The sequence below is a fragment of the Jaculus jaculus genome, chromosome 6, assembly GCF_020740685.1.
Source record: "Jaculus jaculus isolate mJacJac1 chromosome 6, mJacJac1.mat.Y.cur, whole genome shotgun sequence".
Taxonomy (NCBI): Eukaryota; Metazoa; Chordata; class Mammalia; order Rodentia; family Dipodidae; genus Jaculus; species Jaculus jaculus.
Genome location: NC_059107.1, coordinates 27,865,535 through 27,891,612, shown reverse-complemented (window position 1 = coordinate 27,891,612; position 26,078 = coordinate 27,865,535). Strand labels below are relative to the sequence as shown.

The 26,078-nt window shown below is 49.8% G+C and overlaps 1 protein-coding gene across 1 annotated transcript in view; it reads left to right on the top strand.

Moving 5' to 3' along the window:
- Window positions 1-26,078, top strand: part of Stk10 (serine/threonine kinase 10) — a 110,309-nt gene that overhangs the window by 67,152 nt on the left and 17,079 nt on the right. The window contains exons 7-13 of the mRNA XM_004665005.2: window positions 184-265; window positions 9,934-10,068; window positions 11,291-11,836; window positions 16,388-16,518; window positions 18,899-19,022; window positions 20,077-20,256; window positions 24,154-24,246. Coding sequence (XP_004665062.2) covers window positions 184-265; window positions 9,934-10,068; window positions 11,291-11,836; window positions 16,388-16,518; window positions 18,899-19,022; window positions 20,077-20,256; window positions 24,154-24,246 — 1,291 coding nt within the window. The remainder of the gene's footprint in view (window positions 1-183; window positions 266-9,933; window positions 10,069-11,290; window positions 11,837-16,387; window positions 16,519-18,898; window positions 19,023-20,076; window positions 20,257-24,153; window positions 24,247-26,078) is intronic.

The following is a 26,078-nucleotide window of genomic DNA, read 5'->3' as shown; positions in this document are numbered from 1 at the left end:
CGTCTATGATGAGACCAAAGTCACACAAGCTCACTTTAGGCCGTGAAGGTGCCTGTTGTTCTTGGAGAGGTGTGTCTGGGAAGCGTTCAGCCTCTGTCTGGAGGGTGGCACCTACCATGTAGGGGACTTTCCCCAGCACTGCTGGATTCACCCTGAGCTCACTGGTGACACCTGTCTTCCCAGGTCTGTGGAGTTCCGGGACTTCCTGAAGATAGCGCTAGACAAGAACCCAGAAACCAGACCCAGCGCTGCCCAGCTGCTGCAGGTGAGTGTACCTGCTACACCAAGGACCGCCGCCTCCCTCCACCTGCTCGGCCTTCAGAGCTGGCAGGGCCGGAGGTTGAAAGAAGATGAACTCACCAGTGATCTGGTGATGGGCACTTCCTCCCACCTCCCACTTGTACCCAGCTACCAAGCAAAAGTCAGCCTTGCCAACAGGGCCTTTGGGCCGTGGGGCTTTAGAGACCCAGATGAGGACATGGGCTTTTCCTATGTGCAAAGGGGAAGTCTGTGGCTTTGTAAAGGATGCTGTGTGTGCCCTGTGCCTCAGGGAGAGCAGCAGTCTGTGGGCTGTGGCCCCAGAAGACATCACACTGCAGCGTTGGGATGGAGCAGGAGCCTGGTCCCTTGAAGCTGTTTGAAATGTAACTCCCAGGGCTGGGGAAGTAGCTCAGTGTATTAGTGGATCTAGCAGAGCATTTTCCTAGAAAGTATGGCACCCCAGGTTCAATCTTCGGCACCATCACAAAATATCAAATTAAATTAAAATTAGGAGCTGGGCATGGTGACGCACGCCTTTAATCCCAGCACTCAGGAGGCAGTAGTAGGAAGATCACTGTGAGTTCAAGGCCAGCCTGGGACTACATAGTGAATCCAGGATAGTCTGGGCTAGAGTGAGACCCTACCTTGAAAAACCACACAAAGATAAATAAATAAATATGTAGCCAGGCCTGGTGGCGCACACCTTTAATCCCAGCATTTGGGAGGCAGAGGTAGGAGGATTGCCGTGAGTTCGAGGCCACCCTGAGACTACATGGTGAGTTCCAAGTCAGCCTGGGCTAGAGTGAAATCCTTCCTCAAAAAAACAAAAATAAATAAATACATAAAAAGCAAGAGGGCCAGGTGCAGTCTACCTGTCATCCTTGCTTGCACTTGGGAGACAGAGGTAGGAGGTTCATAGCAGAGTTAAAGGCTGAGCTGGTTTGCATAGTGAGTTCTAGGCCAACCAAGATTACATAACAAGATATTGTCTCAAGAAAAAGAAAGAGGGCTAGAGGGATGGCTTAGTGGTTAAGGCATTTGCCTACAAAGCCAAAGGACCTAGGTTCAATTCCCCAGGACCCACATTAGCCATCTGCACAAGGGGGCACACGTGTCTGGAGCTTGTCTGCAGTGACAGGAGGCCATGGAATGCCCATTCTTTCTCTCTCTGTTTTTTGTCAAATAACTAAATAAATAAGTAAATAAATCTTAAAACAAAAAGAAAGAGGGGCTGGAGAGATGATGGCTCAGTAGTTAAAGCTCTAGTCTGCAGTGCCTAAAACCTGGGTATGTTCCCCAGTACCCACATAAAGCCAGATGCACAGGGTGATCGTACATCTGGAGTTTATTTGCAGTGGTTAGAGGCTTTGGCGTGCCCATTCTCTCTATCTAGCTCTTTCTTTTTCCCTCCTAAATAAATAAAATACTTAAAAAAAAAAAGAAAGAAAGAAGGCAGTCTGAGCTTGAACCTACCTCAATCCCCCCCAAAAAAAATAAAAGAAAAAAAGCACCAGGCGTGGTGGCGCACGCCTTTAATTAATCCCAGCATTCGGGAAGCAGAGGTAGGAGGATGAGTTCAAGGCCACCCTGTGACTACGTAGTGAATTTCAGGTTAGCCTGGGCCAGAATGAGACCCTATCTCAAAAGAAAAAAAGAGAGAGAGAGAGAGAGAGAGAGAGAGAGAGGAAAAAAAGAAAAAGAGTGAGAGAGGAAAGGAACCAAGATGGGAAGTGGGCGTACTAGATGGGAGGTTCTTGCTCATTTTATGTTACTACAATCAACTTAAATATGTGGCCTTCCTGGGAGAGTGTTGGGTTTGCGTGGGTGGCCAGGGTTGCTATCATGGTCAGACGCCAGGGCTCTCTTAAGCCACCACGTGGGGCCAGTTGCTTCCCTGGTTTTGCAGCTCCTGGCCTGGGGCACTGGGCAACAACCAGCTATCCCAGTCCACTGGGGAGCCTCGGAGCCTCCACCCGGGTCAGGATTTTCCGCTCCTCCGTCCCTTTCTGTTTCACTATAGGCAGGGAAGTGCATGTTGGCCTCCCGGGGCTAAGGCTTCCAGGCTCAGCAGGGCAGTCCCCTGGTTGGAGTGTAAGGACTCACAGGTCTTGGCTGCCCAGCACACTCTCTGGAACCTCATGTGCCCCTCTGGACCCTCAGATCAAGCTGCTTCCCCAGATGGGGGGCTGGCGAAGCCATGCACCAGAGGTTGTGGTTCAGTCATCTGCCTCTGTAGAGTGCTGAGGCTTTGAAATCATCCGCTTCTGCCCTGGGGCCTGGGACGGGCTCGGCCTTAGTTTCTTCCTGGGTAAGATGGATAGCAATGCATGTAATGTTTGTCACATGATGACAATCATGTGATAGATGCGCGTAGATGCCCTAGCCTTATTAAATGTGTTCTTGGGCTAGAGAGATGGCTTCGCGCTTAAGGCACTTGCCTCCAGAGCCTGACGACCAGGGTTTGATTCCCCAGTACCCATGTAACAGCGCATACAAATGGAGTCCATTTGCAGTGGCTAGAGGCCCCGTCATTCCTGTCGCCTCCCCCGCCCTCTGTGTCTCTGCTTGCAGATAAGTTTAAAAAAAAACAAAAACAACAAAACATGAATCACGTCCTTCCCTTATGCAAAGTTCCCGAAGGCTCCCATCTCATGCAGAGTAAGGTATAGTTTGGAGACCTACAAGGGCCCCGGTGACCTGTTCCCCCATTTCACCCCCTGCTTCCTCCCTCCATTTCACCCCCCCCCCCCAAACTCTGCTCCAGGCAACCCAAATTACAGCAGGCATGCTTCTACCTTAAGGACATGGAGTGCCCTTCCTCCCACGGTCACCATGAATGACCCACCCCCATGAAGTCATTGATCTTCATGTCAGCTTTGCAGCAGGTCTCCCCTAACCACCTTAGCGAAGATTGCAAAACCACTGTGACCCTACATTCTTTTTCATATCTATTTATTTATTTGAAAGGAGAGAGAACTCCATGTACAAGAATTAAGTCCAAATGGATTAAAGACCTTAACATTAGACCTGAAACTCTGAAACTGCTAGAGGAAAAAGTAGGGGAAACCCTTCAACATATTGGTCTTGGCAAAGACTTTCTGAATACAACCCCAATTGCTCAGGCAATAAAACCACAGATTAATCACTGGGACCTCATGAAATTACAAAGATTTTGCTCTGCAAAGGACACAGTGAAAAAAAGCAAAGAGGCAACCTACAGAATGGGAAAAAATCTTCACCAGCTATATATCTGATAGAGGATTAATATCTAGGATATACAAAGAACTCAAAAAGTTAAATACTAAGGAATCAAACAAGCCAATCAAAAAATGGGCTATGGAGCTAAATAGAGCATTCTCAAAGGAAGAAATACGAATGGCATATAAGCATCTAAAAAAATGTTCCACGTCACTAGCCATCAGGGAAATGCAGATTAAAACTACATTGAGATACCATCTCACTCCTGTCTGATTTGCCGCCATCATGAAAACAAATGATCATAAATGTTGGCGGGGATGTGGAAAAACAGGAACCCTTCTACACTGCTGGTGGGAATGCAATCTGATCCAGCCATTGTGGCAATCAGTGTGGAGGTTCCTAAAACAGCTAAAGATTGATCTACCATATGACCCAGCTATAGCACTCCTAGGCATATATCCAAAGGACTCATCTCATTTCCTTAGAAATACGTGCTCAACCATGTTTATTGCTGCTCAATTTATAATAGCTGGGAAATGGAACCAGCCTAGATGTCCCTCAACTGATGAGTGGATAATGAAGATGTGGCACATTTATACAATGGAGTTCTACTCAGCGGTAAAGAAAAATTAAGTTATGAAAGGAGAGAGAAAGCAGAAGATACAATGAGTGCACCAGGGCCTCTTGCCACTGCAGACTCACTCCAGAGGCATGTGCCACGTTGTGTATCTTGCTGTATGTGGGTACTAGGGATTTGAACCTTTATTGAAACTAGGCTGGCAGGCTTTTGCAAGCAAATGCCTTTAACCACTGAACAATCTCCTTATCCCGGCCCCACATTCCTTTTTTTGTTTTAGCTTTATTCCTTCTACCACATTCCTTTTTGTTGTTGTTGTTGTTGCTTTTTAAGGTAGGGTCTCACTCTAATCCAGGCTGACCTAGAACTCACCAGGTAGTCCCAGGCTGGCCTCGAACTCCCAGCAATCCTCCCACCTCTGTCTCCCTCCTCCTGTGGACTGGAATTAAAGGTGTACGCTACCACACCCGACCCTGGCCCCACATTCGTAATTGCCTTTCCCAGCCCTGCTTTTCTCTTCCCATGGAACACAGCACCATAGTGAATGGCTTGTTTATTGTCCTTATTAGCTCCTTGATTAGCATGTGTACTGTTACTTTCTGGCTATCTTGTCAAGATACCTGGCAAAAGCAGCTTCCGGGAGGAAGGGCTTATTTTAGCCCATGGTTTCGGAGGTGTCAGTCCAGTTGTTGTGGGGACAACCTGACAGCAGGAGAGCTTCAGTCCTTGACCATGGGGGCCGGAAGCAGGGTGGGTAGGACCTTTATAGGACCACCTTAGTGACCTACTTCTGCCAGCCAGCCCCCACCTCCTAAAGTCTCCACAGGCTGCGCCACAGTGTAGGACCAAGTACTCATTACACAGGCCTGTGAGGGACATTCTGGATCCAAACCTGGATGGTGTGTCAGCTCCCTCGGGACAATAATTTGTTTGATTCACGGAGCAGTGCCTGGTATGCAGCGGGCCCTCCGCAAGTATTTGCTGAGGAAATTGACAGTGTTTACCTGGCAAACTAGTCTAGAACTCTTGCTCAGGCCAGTCAGGTGCTGTTGCAAACACTCAGCAGATGTTAACCAGTGCAGCACCCATAAGAGTCCTATGAAGTGGGAGCAGCTCGGTTGCCATCGTATAAACGGCACAGATAAGGGGCCTGTACAAGATCACACGGCTTGTAAGCAATGCCGCCTCTCCTCGTGAATGAAAGAGAGAGAAGAAATGAAGAAAAGAGAGGGAGAGGAAAGGGTTAGGAAATGATTGGGGGGAGGGGAGATGCTCTTGGTCGTTTTCTGAAGCCAGCCTTGGAGTGTAAGAAAGACCCCCTGGCTAGAAATTTCTGAACACACAGAGGGAAAATAGGCTCACTTCACGGAAAGGAGATCTATCTGTTCCAATGGTGGGAGAGATCCTGGCCAGAGGGCGGTGCCAGTTGGCATGCAGTGTGCTGCCACCTCCACTCTGGCACCTCCGGATTCCCAGCAGAGCTGGCACTGAAGAGTCCTCCCTCTTCCTGAGGGGTGGGTGGGGTGGCCAGCTCTGATCGGGCCTTCCACGCCCACCCAGTGCCTGCGCGGTGCATTTGGCCACCTCAGGAGGTGGGGTCCCCTGCCTGCCCTGCAGCATATTGCTAGGCGCCCATTTAACGGCTTGAGCATTTGGGGGGAGCTTCTCCACACTCACCCGTGGGGGTATCACGCTCCTGCAGCAGTGCAGACCAGCTTGTCTGTGTTCTGTGTCCCCAGAGCCTCAGTGCCAGGGACTGCCTGTGTGCCAGCCACCTGCCCTGGCCTCCCTGCAGGGAGGTGATCTCCTCACCTGGTCCTCCACGCAAGGCTATCCTCCCTGTTCCCCCTTTGCCTCCCGGGGAGCTCAGGGTACGCGGAGCGTATGGTTCCTCTCAAGAAAGCCAGGTCCCTGGCTGTGCTGAAGAGCTGCTCATTTGGTGAAAATGCGGGCTGCCCTGATGAAAGCCTGATTGTTTCCAGAAGCCTGGGCCTGCGCTGGGTGTTTCCGCCACGTTTGCTTCAGCTGCTGAAATGCAGCTGCCCACAGTGTCTTGCTCCAGTTCAAAGGGGTGGAGTCACGTGGTGTGGTACTCGGGAGCCTTTGGGATTCTGGCTGTCACCCTGGCTCCCAAGGAGCTATGCTTGGTGGCAGAGGAGTTGTTGGCGGGTGCCGGAAAGGCCTTGTGAATTGTGGCTCTGCCCTGCTTGACGATGCTGCTGCTGGTGTCAATGATGGGGGGGAGGAGTCCGCGTGGGGCTGTGATGGTGACGATAGTAATAGTGATGGTGATAATAACGAGAGAGGATGGTGGTAGTGGTGATGGTGAAGATAGTGGTCGTGATGATGATGAGAGCTACCCTGTTTTATATTTTATTTTTATTTGTTTATTTGAGAGAGAGAGAGAATGGGTGTGCCAGGGCCTCCAGCCACTGCAAACGAAGTCCAGACATGTGCGTCCCCTTGTGCATCTGGCTAACGTGGGTCCTGGGGATTTGAACCTGGGTCCTTTGGCTTTGCAGGCAAACGCCTTAACTGCTAAGCCATCCCTCCAGCCCAGAGCTACCCTGTTTTGAGCACTGGCAGTAAAACTTACAACAAACAGCCTGACTAAGTATCTCCAGTGCACAGGTAAATAAACCAAGGCTCAGATAGGTCCCACGACTTGCCCCGATTGGCAGTAGAAGTTAGATTTGATCCCAGGTGAATTGGCTCTAGCATCCACAGTCAGCACATGTCACTCCTCCATACCCTTGCCACCCACGAGTTAGCCCTGTTAACATCCCTCTTGAGCCCTCTTGAAACACACAGCAGCCAGAGTGGCCTCTTCATGAGGTAATGGTAGCTTCTGAGAATAAGAGACCTGATTCACCAAGGCCCCGAGAACCCCACATGCCGCCTTGCCCAGAAGCCCACTGCTCTGGTCTCCAGCCCGTCCTCCATTGCCCAAGCCTGGTCCCACCTCACAAAGCTTTTGGTATGCTGCTCCTCCTGCTAGAATGTTCTGAGCCTGGAGCTTTCCCCGGCCTGTGTGTGAACATTTCTCAGGTCCCAGCTTGAACACTGGAAGGTTCCGCTGCAGGCAGAAGCAGCCCTTACCAGCGCCCTGCCTCTCCTTCAGCCTCCCTTCCCAGTCTGTGTAAGTCCCATAGGCAGGGGCTTTGCAGACTCTTCTTCAGACTATTTCATTCCCTGGCCCGTGGCCACGTGCCTGACCTCGCTGTGTAGCTATGCAGTGAGTCACTGAGCGAGTGGGCAAGGGAGAAGGCAAGAAAAGAAATTAAGTTCTTCAGATCTGCAGTAGTTTAGATGATAAAGTCTGATAGGCTCAAGAAAACGTTAGCCAGGCATGGTGGCACATGCCTTTAATCCCAGCACTTGGGAGGCAGAGGCAAAGGTAGGACAATTGCCATATGAAATGGAGGTCAGCCTGGGTCTACAGAGTGAGTGCCAGGTCAGCCTGGGCTAGAGTGAGACACTACTTCAAAAAAAAAAAAAAAAGAAAAGAAAAGAAGAAGAATCATCATCATTAATCATTAGGCGGGAGAGATGACTTAGTGCTAAGGCGCTTGTCTGCAAAAACCTCACAACCTGGGTTTCGATTCCCTAATGACCACACAAAGCCAGATGCACGAAGTGGCACGTGCATCTGGAGCATGTTTGCAGTGGCTGGAGGCCCTGGAGCGCTCATTCTCTATTCTATCTCTGTATCTCTCTGCTTGCAAATAAATAAATACAATTTTTTTTAAAAGCAATGTTTATAGTGCTCAGGAAGCACGTGGGATGGAGAGGGAGCTAGTGGCTGTCCAGTAATGAACTGCTGTATGAATAATTAATTCTTTTCGTGGTGCTAAGGATTGAACCCAGGGCTTACTAGGTAACCACTTTATGCCTGTGCCCAAAGGAAACTTTGAACAGATAGGTGCGATTTGTGGTGGACACACCAGACACCAGTTAGTTCTAAATGCCTTTTTTTTTTTTTTTGGTTTTTCGAGGTAGGGTCTCACTGTAGCCCAGGCTGACCTGGAATTTACTATGTAGTCTCAGGGTGGCCTCGAACTCATGGCAGTCCTCCTACCTCTGCCTCCTAAGTGCTGGGGTTAAAGACACACGCCACCACGCCTGGCTGAAATGCCTCCTTAAGGTGTGAGAAGTGTGTTTTGTAGTCATTGAAATACCTCCCCAGCAATCTTGTTGATGCTGTTCCTCTGATAGAAGTTCTGCTAATTAAAGCAATGCATTTTATCAGAGCCTTCTGGTAAGATTTAAAGGACCAAATTCCATTTTGATAGATTTCCTTTTGCCCTAAGTGAGAGCGTGTACTGAGGAATCCCACCCTGGCTACCCCTAGTGCTAGGAAGGAGATTTCTGGAGCCTTCTCCCCAGTGCACCCCAGGCTGGCTGAACATCCTGAAGACCATGTGCCTTACTGTTGTGTAAGAGAGCTTTCACTTTTCTTCCTTGTTTTTCATATTTTAGAGGTAGGGTCTCACTCTAACCCAGACTGACCTGGAATTCACTATGTATTCTCAGGCTGGCCTCAAACTCACAGCGATCCCCTCTTACCTCTGCTGGGATTAGAAGCATGGAATTCATTATGTAGTCTCAGGATGGTCTCAAACTCACAATGATCCTCCTTACCTCTGCCTCACGAGTTGTTGGCATTAAAGGACTGCCCAGCACATACTTTAAAATATATACATTTATTTAAGAGGGAAAGAGGGGGAGAAAATGGGTGCACCAGGGCCTGTAGCCACTGGAAACGAGATGCATGAGCCACCTTGTGTATCTGGCTTTACGTGGGTGCTGGAGAATTGAACCCAAGTCCTTTGGTTTTGATTGCAAGTACTTTAACCACTAAGCCATCTCTCCAGCCCATCCTGGTACTTTCAAATACAGTTTGTTTTAGTTGATTCTCAGCCTCCCTTCTATTCCCAATTCACACGGGTCCAAGGCTCCTCACTTACACAGAAGTCACTGGGGGCTAACTTCAGGCACAGTTCACCAACCATTTTATAATCTTGTTAGTGCGATTTCTCAGAAAGGGGAGTGTATTCTTTTGCAGGTAGTCTGGTTAGTTATATCAACATTACTGGATGTCAGCCAGGGAGAAACTGAAATCAAAACCAGCAGTACAGCGTGGACTTGCTCTTCTCTCGTCCGGAAGTGGAGGGTGCTTGCTCTTCTCATGTATCCTGTCTTTCCTAGCTAATTTTCATGCCTCAGTGCCTAGTAGGGGCCCTCCACAGGGAGGCCAGAATATGTCTTTAGCTGGGTGGTAATTGCACAGGTGTGTGTGTGTGGCACTGAGTTTAATAATTTGCAAGCGTGATACACGTTAAGTTATAGCTCATATGTAAAACACACATAAGTCCCCTCCCAGCCCCTCCGAAACAAGCATGGCCTGAACTCCTGATCTGCTCGTCACCCCACATGTCTTGTGGCTTCTATATTGCTGTGTGCACTTTAGAGATCAATAGCTCACAGCTCAGAGGCGTTGAGTGACATCCTCAGGCTACTCATCTGGTGAGTGGTACTGGTATTACTGGTCCTCTGCCACAGGCAGGGCTTTCAGAGTTACCTCTGTGTTTATGGGTTTCCTTTACAAAGTTTGTGTTTGCCAGGTGTGGGGGAGGCACAGGCCTAATCCCAGCAGTCGGGAGGCAGAGGTAGGATGATCTCCATGAGTGTGAGGCCAGCCTAAGATGATATAGTGAATTCCAGGTCAGCCTGGGCTAAAGCAAGACCCTGCCTCGAAAACACAAAACAAAAGTTCACGTTCACATGTGGTCTTGACCACAGCGGCCTCTCTTGGTTTGGGAGGTCAGCTCCCCCAGCCTCCCCGTACCCCGCGCTTGTCTTCAGTGGTGCTAATGCAGGTGTGCCTCGGCCCACAGCACCCCTTCGTCTGCAATGTAACCAGTAACAAGGCTCTTCGGGAACTGGTCGCAGAAGCCAAGGCCGAGGTGATGGAGGAGATTGAAGACGGCAGGGATGAAGGAGAAGAGGGGGACGTTGTGGACGCTGCTTCTGTAAGTCTAGGGATTGTGGGGGCATGGGGAGGATGTGCCCCAACAGCCTGGGCTCCTGGGAGGGAGGCTGGAGAAAGATTCCCTTCTGGTTCACCCAGCCGGGAGGCTCCAGACACCCACACCCGGGTGAGGCGCGGCAGGTATTGGCAGCTTCTGTAGGTTTTCGGGAGGGAACGGGATGTACATTTTCACATGAAATCTTCCCGTTTGTCAGCTGGTAACTGATCATTTGTCCTCCAGCCTATTTTATTGCTTTGGCTCCCATATGTGGTTTTCCCACTTTGGGATAAATGGACAAGTTTGCATAGCCGGCAGCTACAAGTTAAGGGGCTCCAGCTGCCCAACCTAGACCCCATCTGGATGCCCCGAGTGTTGAGGGGACGGCCCTCTTGGCACGTCGTAACCCATTTGCAGCACAAGCATACCATGTCTACGGGCTACATCCTGGCCTGGTGTGCTTTATGATGGTCTGTGGGGGTCTTTTTCTTTGTGGGGCTGCTTGCCTAGAGAGTCTCATTTGCCTAGAAAACCGAGGCTGAGTTGTCACTGGGCCCTGGCCCCATCCCCTTGGACATTTATTTTCTTTTCACCAAAATGAGTGTCCTGTTTCATCATTACAATGTTTCCAGCCCTTTTCACCCCACAGAGGATAGAAAGGCTGACTCCAGCTCCTGGGTAGGATTGGCTGGGATTTTGTGTGATTTTTTTTTTTTAATGTAAATTAGCTACCCTCTAGAAATCAACAGATGTGATGTAGAATGCTGGCCTGGCGATGCAGCTCAGTTGGCAGGCACAAATCCTTGGGTTTGATCCCCAGTGCTACATAAACTGGGCGTGGTGGTCCACATCTGTAATCCCAGCACTAGGGAGGTGGGAACAGAAGGATCAGACGTTCAAGGCCGTCTTCAGCTAACCTAGCAAGTTAGTCTCCGGAAGTCTGATCTCGGGTGGGAGAGGGTATTTTCTTCCTACATTGTGACAATTGGCTGATCCCTCCCTGCAGCTGGCCACGGTTATCTCTCCTAGGAGCAGAGTAGCTCTTGGATGAAGCTACAGTGGAGGGAGGCAGGAGAGTCTTGTTTCACACCACTGGGGAGTGGTGAAGATGGGCTCAGTGGTTCCCGCGCCACTCTGTGCACCACCCTCATTTCACCTGCAGGGGGCACACTTCCCAGCCCCACCGCCCGGACCACCGCGGCCTAGCGCTGACTCTCTTTTCCAGCTCCCCCAGGACCCCACTCAGGAATCTGCCGATGCCAGTCCGCTGAGCCTCGCTGCTGACAAGCTTCTCCAGGAACCTTCTGCCGAGCTGCCCCCCAGCCAGCCCCAGGACCTTGTGAATGGGCCCTGCAGCCAGCCCTCAGGGAACGGATCCCTCCAAACCACCAGCCCCCCAGATGTGACCGCTGTGAATGACAAGGACCTAACTGTGCCCATTCCCCTCCGGAAGTCCCGACCGGTGTCCATGGATGCCAGAATTCAGATGACCATAGAGAGGCCAGTCACTGAGCAGGCCGGAGACGGCAGCCCCGCCACCAGCAGGACCCAGAAGACGAACCACAACCGGCCCATCAGCAGCGCCCTGGAGACCTTGGGCAGCAAGAAGCTGACCAATGGCGACCTGGAGCCCCCCAGCCAGGCAGAGGCAGACCCCTCCAAGCGGGCCTCTGACAGCAGCAGCCTGTCCACCTCGGAGAGCATGGACTATGGCACCTCCCTGTCTGCTGACCTGTCCCTCAACAGAGAGTCTGGCTCGCTGTCCCTCAAGGTAACATCACCTGTCACTCCCATGGGCTTAAGCAGAGGAGTTTATCCAATGGGCCATTACTTGGGTTCAGTTCTTGCAAACATTTTGGAGCTGCCTTACAGTTTATACAGTGTGCATCTTTTGAGCAGGGCTGGGAGAAAACCCAAAGCCTGGTGCCTGCCCCCACCTCACCCCCAGTTAAAATGAGTGTGGCTGGGCGTGGTGGCGCACGCCTTTAATCCCAGCACTCGGGAGGCTGAGGTAGGAGGATCGCTGTGAGTTCGAGGCCAGCCTGAGATGACCTAGGTCAGCCTGGTTTAGAGCAACACCCTACCTCCCCCCCCCAAAAAAAAGTAAATAAATACATAAGACATGTGTATGTCCATGCACATGTGTGTGGGTACATGCTTGTATCTGTGAGGGCCATGCATGTGGGGGCCAGGGCACAAGCTCAGGAGTTATTCTCAGGAATGCTGTCCACCGCCCCTTCTTTTTAGTTGTTTTTTTTTTTTTCCCAAGCACAGAGAGAGATAGAAGAGAGACAGACAGAGAGAATGGGTGTGCCAGGACTTCCAGCCACTGCAAACGAACTCCAGATGTGTGCACCCCTTGTTCATCTGGCTTCCATGGGGAATCGAACCTGGATCCTTTGGCTTCGCAGGCAAACACCTTAACTGCTAAGCCATTTCTCCAGCCCTGTCTACCCCCCCCTTTTTTTTTTTTTTTTTTTTTTTTGGTTTTTCGAGGTAGGGTCTCACTCTGGTCCATGCTGACCTGGAATTAACTCTGTAGTCTCAGGGTGGCCTTGAACTCATGGCAGTCCTCCTACCTCTGCCTCCCGAGTGCTGGGATTAAAGGCGTGCGCCACCACGCCCAGCTCTGTCTACCCCTTTTTAAGACTGGGTCTGCTCACTGATTAGGATAGACTGGCTGGCTAGTAAGCCCTAGGGATTCTCCTGTCTCTACCTTCCAAGCACTGGCTACATACCACCACACTCCACATATTTTACATGGGCTTGGGGGCTCACACCCATGTCCTCATGCTTGCAAGGCAAGCACTTTACCGACTGCGCTATCTCCTCAGCCCTCTACTTTTCATTGTTTTTTAAACTTTTTAATTTAAAAAAATTTTTTGAGGTAGGATAGCCTAGGCTGACCTGGAATTCACTATGTAGTCTGAAGCTGGCCTCGACCTCACCTCTTACCTCTGGAGTGAGATCATCTTACCTCTGCCTCTAGAGTGTTGAGATTAAAGGTGTGTACCACCATGCCTGGTTACTTTCCATTTTATTTTATTTTTATTTTTTTCTTGTTATTTTATTTTATTTTTTTATTGACAACTTCCATAGTTGTAGACAATATCCCATGGTAATTCCCTTCTTACCCCCTTGAAACTCCACTCTCCATCATATCCCCTTCCCTTCTCAGTCACTTTCCATTTTAAATTGTTCACGAAGATGGCTCTTCAGATTTTAGTTGGATTCATAACTAAATCTCCTAAATATATGTGTCAGCATGTGACTTAGTAATGTTAGGCAGTTATTTTGGCCTAGTAAAATCTTGGAAAGAACATTGTAGTGGTAGAACTTATTTATTTATTTATTTTTAATATATTTTATTTATGTATTTGAGAGAGAGAAAGTTGCATAGAGAGAGAGAGAACGAGGGAGAGAATGGACACGCTAGGGCATCCAGCCACTGCAAACAAACTCCAGATGCATGCGCTCCCTTGTGCATTTGGCTTACGTGGGTCCTGGAGAATCGAACCGGAATCTTTTGGCTTTGCAGGCAAGCACCTTAACTGCTAAGCCACCTCTCCAGCCCCAGAACTTTTTTTTTTTTTTTTCATTTGAGCATCAAGGTACATTGGGCTCAGAGTGCTCCTCCCTGGCCTTCTAGAAGTGGATGACATTGTCCATGGCACCCTGTTCAAAGTGCTTTCCCCCAGTTTCCACATGAGCAAGTGAGGCTGAGAGAAGTTGGGAGCTGGTTCAGGGTGGGAAGCAAGGAGGTGGCCAGACGTCGGGCAGAGCGCTCAGCATCATGTGCCTTCCAGTCCTCCCTTCGTTCTTCTAGGGGTCACAAAGGGTGACCCCTTCCCTTTCTGGTTGGCCTTCAGCAATCCCAGATGTCGTGAAGCTTGGTGACTGACCCGCCACCAAGGCTGACTTGGGAGACTGGGGCTGGTGCTGGGTCCTTTTGGTTTTCCTTCCAAGATCTACTCAGTACAGAATCGTAGCAGAGACTCAGACAGCTGTTACCTGAAAGACAGCAGAGGCGGGAGAAGCAGCCAGAGAGCCTGACATCAGCCTTGGGGGCAGAAGGAAATCCAGTCCCGACAGGCCACCTTGACACACGGCTACAACAGCTTTTCCTTTGACTTTAGTTGGCATAGATTGTTGTAAAATAGTCACCCAAGTATGGGCGATGGCTTTGAAATGTATATGTATTAGCCAGACGTGTGACACACACCTTTAATCCTAGCACTCGCGAGGCAGAGGTAGGAGGCTCACCGTGAGTTCCAGGTCAGCCCGGACTAGAGTGAGACCCTACCTTGAAAAACCAAAAAATGTATACATATATGTGTGTGTGTGTGTGTGTAAATTTTTATTTATTTGACACAAAGAGAGAAAGAGGCAAATAGAGAGAATGGGCACACCAGGGCCTCCAGCCACTGCAAACAAACTCCAGATGCCTGTGTCACTTTGTGCATCTGGCTTATGTGGGTCCTGGAGAACTGAATATGGGTCTTTAGGCTTCACAGGAAAGTGCCTTAACGCTAAGCCATTTCTCCAGCCCAGAAATGGCTTTTGTATAGAAGCATTGTCTTATTTTAGATGGGGATCTGGCTCCTCCTCTTCCTAAAAAGATACTTTGTTAAAAAAAAATTTTGTTTTGGCTTTTCAAGGTAAAGGTCTCGCTCTAGCCCAGACTGATGTGGAATTTACTATGTAGTCTCAGAGTGGCCTCGAACTCAGAGTAATCCTCTTACCTCTGTCTGCCAAATGCTGGAGTTAAAGGCATGTGCTACCATGCCCAGCTTAAAGAAAAATTTTTTTTAATAAAGCTGATGGCTGGAGAGATGGCTTGGTGGTTAAGGTGCTTACCTGAAAAAGCCAAAGGACCTAGGTTTGATTCCCGAGGACCCAAGTAAGCCAGATGCACAAGGTGGATCAGGCATCTGAAGTTTGTAATGGTTGGAGGCCCTGTTGCACCCATTCTCTATCTGCCTATCTCTCTGTGTCTTTCTCTCTCTTTCAAATAAATAAAATAAAAGCTTTAAAAAAATAAATGAAGCTGACTTACCTAGAGCAGGGTCCCTGTCTCTTCTCCAATGTGTGGATAATGTTCCCAGTTATCTGTAGTGAAGTGGAGAACACAGGCTGTGTTAGGTTCCCTCGGTGTGACCAGGAGTCTCTTACTCCTGGCCCGGATGCCCTGTGGACAGAAACAGTGCTCACAAGAGGGCAATGGCTTTGGCTACATTCTTGCCCTCCACTCTCCCTCCCACTGCTAGGCTGGCCTGGCTTGAGTGGACAGAGCCGAGCGAGAAGGTTTTCTGTTGCTGCCATCAGAGCCCCCGGGAAGGTGGGATGGGCAGAGTCGTGAAATGTGAGGAGCCTGGCCTTCAGGGTGCAGAAACTGACTATAGGTCTCTGCTTCTGAGACACCTTAGTGTGCCTGCCTGCCGAAGGGTCTGGAAGGTTCTCGGGCCACCTTGCAGAGGCAAGGCTAGGCTGTAGCAGAAAGGACCATGGAAGCTGGCTACAGGTCAGAGGCAGTCGGGAGAGAGTGGGCTGTGAGGAAACCAGTGCAGGCCCCCAAGCCCTTGTGTGACTGAGAACCAAGCACTGGCTCACCCCATGGTGAGCAGCACTCCGCAAGCAGTTGCTCGTCGGTAGTGAACATCGGGACACTCCCGTGGTGGCTCTGACAGGCCAGGTCAGGTGTGGCTGCCAACACCACTAGGGGTCATTGTCTGCCATGAGCTGGTGCTGCATGGTATGCCCTGACATCAGTAAGCGCTCATGGACTTGGCAAAACCACCCTGGGAGGCAAGTTCTGTTTTTTGTTATTGTTGCCGTTGTTGCTTTTGGGTTTTTCGAGACAGGGTCTTGCTCTGGCTCAGGTTGACCTAGAACTCACTATGAAGTCTCAGGCTGGCTGGCCTTGATTGCTCAGAGACCCTCCAGCCTCCTCCCCTCTGCCTCCCGAGTGCTGGGATTAAAGGCGTGTGCCACCGCGCCTGACAAGTTCCTCCCAGGATCATGGAGGAAACTGAGGCTTGGGCAGGAAAAGGGACTTATCCAGGGTCCAAGTGTAGCAAGTGGCCAGCTTGGGGATGAGCACCCAGCTCTTTCTCTCGTATCCCGTGTTTTGTGAGAGTTCTGCAGTGAGGTGAGGAGACACTGTCTGAGCCTGAGACCAGGAGATGGGAGAAGGGACAAGGCCCGGAGCTCAGCATCCTTGGGAAGCCTGGGGACGAAGGATGGCCGATCCAGGCAGTGGCCCTCACCCTGCCCATGCTGTGGATGCCCAGCTGACCTCGGGCACATACTTTTCCCCGGCTAGGACTCAAGACTGCACAACAAGACCCTGAAGCGGACCCGCAGGTTTGTGGTGGACGGTGTGGAGGTGAGCATCACCACCTCCAAGATCATCAGTGAAGATGAGAAGAAGGACGAGGAGATGAGATTCCTCAGGCAAGCCCTGGTGGCGGGACTGGGTGGGGGCAACACGGGAGGGCTGTGCGGCAGTTCTTTGGATAAGAGGGCTCTCTCTTTTTCCCTCACTCTTTGTCTTTGTGGGCGTGTGTGTGTGTGTGTGTGTGTGTGTGTGTGTGTGTGTGTGTACAGTGTGTATGTATGTGTATGTGTTTGTAGATCAGAGGTTGATGTCTTTTACCTGTCTCATTTGCTCTCCTCTTGTTCTCCTCTTACTTGAACCCAAGACTCACTGAATCCGTCAGTCTAGCTGACTAGCTTGCCCTGGGCCCTCCCCACCCCTGTCTCCGTTCCTGAGTGCAGGGATTACACGGGGACTGCCACACCCACCCAGCATTTATGGTATTTGCGATCTGAACTCTGGTCCTTGCGTGGCAACTGCTTTATCTGCCGAGCCATCTCCCAGGGGCCTTTCTGTCTGTCTGTCTGTCTCTCTATAGTACAATGTAAAGTGGAGGAACTCAAAAAGAAACTGGTTTTTCTTTCTTTCCTTTTTTTCTTTTTTTTTTTGAGGCAGGGTCTCACTCTAGCTCAGGCTGACCTGGAATTCACTATGTAGTCTCAGGTTGGCCTCAAGCTCACAGTGACCCTCCTACTTCTGCCTCCCAAGTGCTGCGATTAAAGGCGTGCATCACCATGCCTGGCTATCCCTTCCTTGATTACTCCATCTATCTGTCTTACTTATTTCACCTCCCATCTACCCACCTGTCCAATGTCCACCCATCTCATCAACCCATTCATCCATCTACCCACTCACCAGGTAGAGACAGAATGGTTAACTTGATAAATTAAGCCATTGCCCTATGGAACCTAATGAGCCCCCAAAACAATATACATAGTAATTCCTTTTTTTTTCTTTTTTTTTTTTTTTTTTGGTTTTTCTAAGGTAGGGTCTCACTCTAGCTTAGGCTGATCTGAAACTCACTATGTAGTCTCAGGGTGGCCTCGAACTAACAGCGATCCTCCTTCCTCTGCCTCCCGAGTGCTGGGATTAAAGGCATGTGCCACCACACCTGCTTACACCGTATATTCTTGACTGTGGTTCGCTCTGTGAAGGACGTAGTGGGTGATGGGATAGCAAGCGCCTGGGCTGGGCAGCGACTGCTCTTAAGGAACCCCTGTGAGCTGAGCCTGAGGGCCATGTGCAGAGCTAGGGGAGCCCAGAGGCACCTTCAGGTGCAGGAGCCCTGGAGGTGACCACTCAGTTTGTTTCAGGATATAAGGGGACAGGATTGTTGCCAGGCCAGAACGAGAGGGCAGGGTGTGGTGCGGGTGGACAGAAGCAAGTCCTAGAAGCCTGTGAGCTATAGAGGGAGGAAGGCACGGTGGGAGGGGATGGCCGGCAGTGATCATTTCTCACGTCCCTCTTGGACGATTACTTTGGTGTTGGACAGGTCTTATCTGTAGACAGAGGGGAGGCTGCCAGGCTCCCAGTTCAGGCTGGGGTAGAGGCCCGGAGAAGGAGGAAAAGTGTCATATATTCAGTGCACATTTTGGCTGGGTGTGGTGGTGCACACCTTTAATCCCAGCACTCGGGAGGCAGAGGTAGGAGGATTGACATAAGTTTGAGGGCAGTTTGAGACTACACAGTAAATTCCAGGTCAGCCTGGGCTAGAAGTGAGACCCTACCTCAAAAAAAAGAAAGGAAGGAAGAAAAGAAATTTGTGCTGGAGAGATGGCTTAACAATTAAGGAGCTTGCTTGGGAAGCCTAAGGACCCAGGTTCACTTCTGCAAAACCGCATAAGCCAGATAGATGCACATGGTGGCACATGCATCTGGAATTAGTTTGCAATGGCTAGAGACCCTGGCACACCCATTCTCTCTCTCTCTTTCTGTCTCTGTCTCAAATAAATAAATAAATACATGTTTTTGAATATTTATTTTTTTTTTAAATTTATTTATTTGAGAGTGACAGACAGAGAGAAAGACAGATAGAGGGAGAGAGAGAGAATGGGCGAGCCAGGGCTTCCAGCCACTGCAAACGAACTCCAGACACGTGCACCCCCTTGTGCATCTGGCTAACATGGGACCTGGGGAACCGAGCCTCGAACCGGGGTCCTTAGGCTTCACAGGCAAGCGCTTAACTGCTAAGCCATCTCTCCAGCCCAAATACATGTTTTTGTTCTCTGACTCATTTGGTTCTTCTCTGTTTATATTCTGTGCCACTTTGGCCTGGGGGGTGGGTGGAGGGAGTTAGGATCTTTCTTTCCAATTTGTAAGTGCTCTTTACATTTGGAGGATATTCATGGTTTGTCTGTCATTGAGCATCAAAAGAAGCCCAAGTTCTAGTCAGGCTGTGAATATTGTGATCTTGTGGCACTTTCTCATTGGCAGATGTTTGTATCCTTTAATCCTCAGGCGCCAGGAACTCCGAGAGCTCCGACTGCTGCAGAAAGAGGAGCATCGGAACCAGACCCAGCTGAACAGCAAGCATGAACTCCAACTGGAGCAGATGCAGAAGCGCTTTGAACAAGAAATCAATGTGAGGGAGGAGAGGAGAGGAGAGGAGAGACCTCCTGTCTTGCCTCCACATTAAAAATTTTTGTTTTAGTTTATTCATTTATTTATTTATTTGAGAGAGAGAGAATGAGGGCATGCTAGGGCCTCTAGCCATTGCAAATGAATTCCAGCAGCATGTGCCACTTTGTGCTTCTACCTTGTCGTGGGTACAGGGAATTGAACCCTGACCTTCAGGTTTGTTTTTTGGCTTTAAAAAAAAATTTATTTATTTGTGAGAGAGAAAGTGGGGCGGGGGGAGAGAGGATGGGCATGCCAGGGCTTCCAGCCACTGCATACAATCTCCAGATGCATGTGCCCCCTTGTGCATCTGGTTTACGTGAGATTGGAGAATCGAACCTGGGTACTTTGGCTTTGCAGGCAAATGCCTTAACCGCTAGAGCCATCCCTCCAGCCACCCATCAGGTTTTTTTAAGCAGCTAGTGCCTTAATTGCTGAGCCATCTCTCCAGCTCCCCCTTCCACCCCCCCCTTTGGTTTTTCAGTAATTTGAGAGAGACAGGCGAGAGGAGACAGGGGGATGGTATGGGCACGCCAGGAACTCTTGTCCCTGGAAACGAACTCCAGATGTATGCACCACTTTGTGTGCCTGGCTTTATATGGATCCTGGGGGTTTGAACTCAGGCCTTCAGGATTTACAAGCAAGCTCCTGTAACCACTGAGCCATCTCTCCAGCCCCCTCTGCATTTCCTTTAGGTGGTGATGGCACAGGGTGAGTGAGGCAGCAAAGAGCAGTTCACAACCTGTGCCCAGGTCTTCTAGCATCTGCCATGATAGTAGCCACGTGGGGTGGCGTGGTCATCGTCCTGTGTCACACAGGATCATTTCTAAAGAGAAGGCACATTTGTCGAGTCCCAAGCGATGGCCCTGCAAGGCTCCTGGTGTGTCATTTTGCAGAGGAAACTGACCTCCAGCAAAGGGGTGGTGGGGCTGGAATTCAAACCCAGGTCCAGCAGTCCAGCACAGGCTCCTTCTGGGGCATCAAGTGGCCTTGCTGAACGTGTCCGTGCGCTCTCCCAGGCCAAGAAGAAGTTCTTTGACGTGGAACTGGAGAACCTGGAGCGCCACCAGAAGCAGCAGGTGGAGAAGATGGAGCAGGACCACGCCGTGCGCCGGCGCGAGGAGGCCAAGCTGATCCGGCTGGAGCAGGAGCGCGACCACGCCAGGTTCCAGGAGAAGCTGAAGCTCATGAAGAAAGAGGTAACGGGGTGCCGGGTGGGCTGGGCCCTGCATGGGTGTCGGGGCCCCACTGGTGTTAGGACCAAATCCTCGAGGGCAGCCTCTTTGGACACGGGCTCCGCCGCGCAGCCATTGCTGTCCCCTTCTCTGTCTCTTTGGGCCGCTTTCCATGTTCTTCAGCTTAGCACCCCTGGCTGAAGGAGAACAGGAGAAAGGGAAGACAGGCTGGGCCAACACCCCGCGTCCCCTGTTTTCTACCCTCTAGCCATCCTCCTCCTCCCACTGAGCAGGGGAAGTGGGCGATAGCAAGGTGTGTGGGCCTGAGAAAGAATGAAGGAGATGTTGCCAGGTATGGGGCTACACACCTTTGTTAAAAAATACACATATATATTATAGAGCCGGGCATGGTGGCGCACGCCTTTAATCCCAGCACTCGGGAGGCAGAGGTAGGAGGATCGCCGTGAGTTCAAGGCCACCCTGAGACTCCATAGTGAATTCCAGGTCAGCCTGGGCTACAGTGAGACCCTACCTCAAAAAACCAAAATGAATCAATAAATAAAAAATATTATAGCCGGGCATGGCGGCGCACGCCTTTAATCCCAGCACTCAGAAGGCAGAAGTAGGAGGATCGGGCTACAGTGAAACTCTACCTCAAAAAAAAAAAAAAATTATTTATTTGTTTGAGAAAGAGAGAGAATGGGTGTGCCATGGCCTCCAGCTGTCACAAACAAACTCCAGATGCATGTGCCACTTTGTGTATCTGGCTTATGTAGGTCTTGGGGAATTGAACCTGGGTCATTTGGCTTTGCAGACAAGTGCCTTAAACACCAAGCCATCTCTCCAGCCCTGTGGTGCACACCTTTAATCCTAGCACTTGGGAGACCAAAGTAGGAGGATCATTGGTCATTGTGAATTTGAGGCCACCCTGAGTCTACATAGTGAATTCCAGGTCAGCCTGAGCTAGAGTGAGACCCTACCTCATAAAACCAAAAACAAAAAGCTGAAAAGGGCTGGAGAGATGGCTTAGATGTTTAGGTTTTTGCCAGCAAAGCCAAAGGACTTAGGTTTGGTTCCCCAGTACCCACATAAAGCTGGATGCACAATGTAGCGCATGCGTCTGGAGTTCATTTGCAGTGCTGGAGACCCTGGCATACCCATTCTCTCTCTTTCTCCCTATCTATCTATCTGCCCTCTCTCTCTCTCTCTCTGAAATAAATAAAATAGTTTTTTGGGTTTTTGTTTTTCAAAGTTGGCCAGGTGTGATGGCTGTGTGATGATGCATGCCTTTAATTCCAGTACTTGGGAGGCAAAAATAAGAGGATCACAATGAGTTTGAGGGCACCCTGAGAATACAGAGTAAATTCTAGGTCAGCCTTGGCTAAAATGAGACCCTACTTTGAAATCCCCTCTCAAAAAAAAAAAAAAAAGTCAGGCGTGGTGGTGCACGCCTTTAATCCCAGCATTAGGAGGCAGAGGTGGGAGGATCACTGTGAGTTCGAGACCACCCTGAGACTACAGAGTAAGTTCCAGGTCAGCCTGAGATAGAGTGAGACCCTACCTCAAAAAAACAAAAAACAAGAAAAAAGATTAAAAGTTTAGGGTTGGAAAATACTTAGTAGCAGAGGCCAGTAAGTTAACAAGGAGGCATAAAGGGAAGAGAAAGGAAGGGAGGAGGGTACTTAATAGGTTGATATTGTATATATGTAAGTACAGTGATTGAGATGGGGAGGTAATATGATGGAGAATGGAATTTCAAAGGGGAAAGTGTGTGGGGGGAGGGAATTACCATGGGATTTTTTTTATAATCATGGAAAATGCTAATAAAAAATTTTTTTTAAAGTAGAAAAAAAACAGGGTAAAAGAGAGACTGATTGAGATGGGGAGGGGGTATGATGGAGAGTGGAGTTTCAAAGGGGTAAGTGGGGGGAGGGAGGGTATCACCATGGGGTATTTTTTATAATCATGGAAGTTGTTAATAAAAAATTTTTAAAAAACACAAGAAAAAAAAAAGTTTAGGGTTGGAGAGATGGTTAAGGTGTTTTCCTGCAAAGCCTAATGACCCCAGGTCCAATTCCCTGGTACCCATGTAAAAAAAAAAAAAAAATTGTTTTTATCTTGGTGTAGCAGCACACGCCTTGAATCCCACTACTCAGGAGGCAGAGGTAGGAGGATCTTAGCGGCTTCAAGGCCAGCTTTGAGACTACAGAGTGAATTCCAGGCCAGCTTGGGCTAGAGCAAGAGCCTACCAGGAAAAACCAAAAGGGAAAAAAGAAAAGATTCCTTATTGACATCTGTAGCATTAACCTCTCTCATTGCTGGGATAAAACACTCCACCAGGACCACCTAATGGAAGAAAAGGGTCCATTTTGGCTTACAGCTTATTTGGTTTGGTTTGGTTGTTGTTGGTTTTTTTTTGTTTTGTTTTGTTTTTTTTTAAGGTAGGCTCTCACTCTAGCTCAGGCTGGCCTGGAATTCACTATTTAGTCTCAGGCTGGCCTTGAACTCACAGTGATCTCCTATCTCTGCCTCCTAAGTCCTGGGATTAAAGGCGTGCGCCACCACACCTAGCAGTAGGTTGGTTTGTTGAGGGAGGGTCTCGTTCTAGCCCAGGCTGACCTGGAATTCACTATGTAGTCTCAGGGTGGCCTCGAACTCACAGGACCCTCCCATCTCAGCCTCCCAAGTGCTAGCAGGCATGTGCTTACAGCTGTGAGGGGATGTTGCATTGTGGTGGAGAAAGCATGACAGCCCAGACACGTGGGGAATCGCGTCTTCTCACCCCAGCTGGGGGAAAGCAGACAGAGTGCGCTCACTCACGCTGACAAATGTGCTTGACTGTGAAATCTCAAAGGCCCACCCACAGTGACACACCTCCTCCAGCAAGGCTCCAACTCCAACTGGTTTTAGCAGCTGGGGACTAAGCATGAGGCTTTGTCATCAGCACATGGGACAATAGGGACATTGTACATTCAAGCCACCACAGCATTCATTCTTCATGAGGATGCTTTGAGCCCTAAATGACAAGACTCTAAAGTGTTCGGCTCAGGCTCAGAGTCCGCTCAGAATAAATTCTCAGGGCCTTGGAATGTGCTTCTTGGCCACCTGGGGGCCTGTGCTCAGCCTACAGCCGGGCAAGGCTGGCCGTGGTGCCCACACCTGTACCTGGGGGGACCAAAGTGGAAGGAACCGCAGCTGGCGTTCTCAGCAGGGGACAGCACTCAACATAAACAAAAGCATCTTAGGTATTTTCAAATTGATATTAGAGTCCGCAGCTATCTGTAAAATTAGTGTTTCATGAGTTGAGAGAGTGATTAGGCAAAAATATCTTTTTTTTTTTTGAGGTAGGGTCTCACTCTAGCCCATGCTGACCTGGAATTCACTATGGAGTCTCAGGGTGGCCTCAAACTCATGGCAATTCTCCTACCTCTGCCTCCTGAGTGTTGGGATTAAAGGCGTGCACCACCACGCCCGGCCGGCAAAAATATCTTTTCAGGGGATGAGAAGAGATGGCTCAGTACTTAAAGGCTGTTACTTGCAAAGCCTGATGGCCCTGGTGTGGAGGACTCATGGGTTATCCCTGGGAGGAAGGCCCTGGAGCCCTGGGGTGGAGGACTCAAGGGTTATCCCTGGGAGGAAGGCCCTGGAACCCTGGGGTGGAGGACTCATGGGTTAGCCCTGGGAGGAAGGCCCTGGAACCCTGGGGTGGAGGACTCATGGGTTAGCCCTGGGAGGAAGGCCCTGGAACCCTGGGGTGGAGGACTCATGGGTTAGCCCTGGGAGGAAGGCCCTGGAGCCCTGGGGTGGAGGACTCATGGGTTAGCCCTGGGAGGAAGGCCCTGGAACCCTGGGGTGGAGGACTCATGGGTTAGCCCTGGGAGGAAGGGCCTGGTGTGAGGTGCCCTTGTGCCTCTGCTGCAGGTGAAGAGCGAGGTGGAGAAACTGCCCCGGCACCAGCGGAAGGAGAACATGAGGCAGAAGATGGAGGAGCACTCGCAGAAGAAGCAGCAACTCGTGAGTCTGCAGCCCTCGGTCAGGGAGTGGGGGGCTGGGAGGGGATCCGAGTTAGGAAATCCTCAGTGGTACCCAGAACCCCTCTCTTACTCAGGCCTGTCGCTAGGATATCCATGTTACCCTAGCCTATCTTTCAGAGCCCCCTATGGTCACCTCCTTGTCAACGTCAGGTAGACAACAGCAGCAGGAGGCGCACCCACAAGCTTAGGGCCAGTAAACCTGCAGGCCCAGCAATACACCTCCTCCTGCAAGGCTCCGCCTCCCAGATTACCACCCACTGGGACCAAGCACTCGAAACACATGACTTCTATGGGGGACACCAGATTCAAACCACCTTCTCAGTTTATCTGTGCACAGAAGGTGAGCACACTCACTAATGATGCGTGGTGTATTCAACATAGCTAGGGGAGGATTTACGCCGCCCCCTTCCCAAAATGCTAATGCTTGAGGCGATGGGTCTGCAAATTACTTTGACCTAATCATTATGCCAGGCACGCTGTGAGTACTCATCTGTGCAATTATTATGTGCACATAAGCCTTATTTAATTTATTTATTTATTTGAGAAAGAAAGAGGCAGGTAGAGAGAGAGAATGGGCGTGCCAGGGCCTCCCGCTGCTACAAAGAAACTCCAGGCACATGTGCCACTCTGTGCATCTGGCTTACATGGGTCCTGGGGAATCGAACCTGGGTCCTTTGGCTTTTCAGGCAAGTGCCTTAACTGCTAAGCCATCTCTCCAGCCCATCTACTTTTTTTTTTTTTTTTTTTTGAGGTAGGGTCTTTGTCTATCCCAGGCTAACCTGGACTTTACTCTGTCGTCTCAAGCTGGCCTCACAGGAATCCTACCTCAGGCTTCCAAGCTCTGAGATTAAAGGCATGTGCCACCGCACCCTGCAAGGAGCTTTCTTTCTTTTTTTTTTTTTTAATTTCCTTGCATAGAATTGTAATTTTGTTGAAAATTTAGAGTGAGAAAAGCAGATAGAGAGTGTGAGTGTGAGACCACCAGGGCCTCCTGACAAGGCAAATGAACTCCAGACTCAGGGGCCACCTTGTGCATCTGGCTTTAGGTAGGTACTGAGGACTCAAATGCCAGCTGTCAGGCTATGTCAGCAAGTGCAAGTGTGGTGGTGCATGCCTTTAATCCCAGCACTGGGGAGGTAGGAGGGTCTTGGCCATGAGTTTGCAGGGGCAAGAAGCCCTGGAGTGCCCATTCTCTCTCCTTGCAAATAAATAACCACAAGAAATGGAATCCGGGTGTGGTGACGCACTCCTTTAATCCCAGCACTTGGGAGGCAGAAGTAGGAGAATTGCCGTGAGTTCGTGGCTACCCTGGAACTCCATAGTGAATTTCAGGTCAGCCTGAGTTAGAGTGAAACCCTACCTCAAAAAGCTAAAAAATAAAATAAAATAAAAATTCATACTCTCCACATCATCTTAGTAATTATCTGCCCACGCACACTCACTTATTCCCTGGCCCGCCACATTATCTTGGTTCAGCTCTCTCAGACATTATCTCATATTTGCAAACATCCTAGTTATCACAAAAAAAAAAAATGGCATAAATGCACTTTAAAAGGTAAGGAGTGGGGCTGGAGAGACGGCTTAGCGGTTAAGCGCTTGCCTGTGAAGCCTAAGGACACCGGTTCAAGGCTTGGTTCCCCAGGTCCCACGTTAGCCAGATGCACAAGGGGGCGCACGCGTCTGGAGTTCGTTTGCAGAGGCTGGAAGCCCTGGCACGCCCATTCTCTCTCTCTCTCTCTATCTGTCTTTCTCTCTGTGTCTGTCACTCTCAAATAAATAAATAAATAATTTAAAAAAATTTAAAAAAAAAAG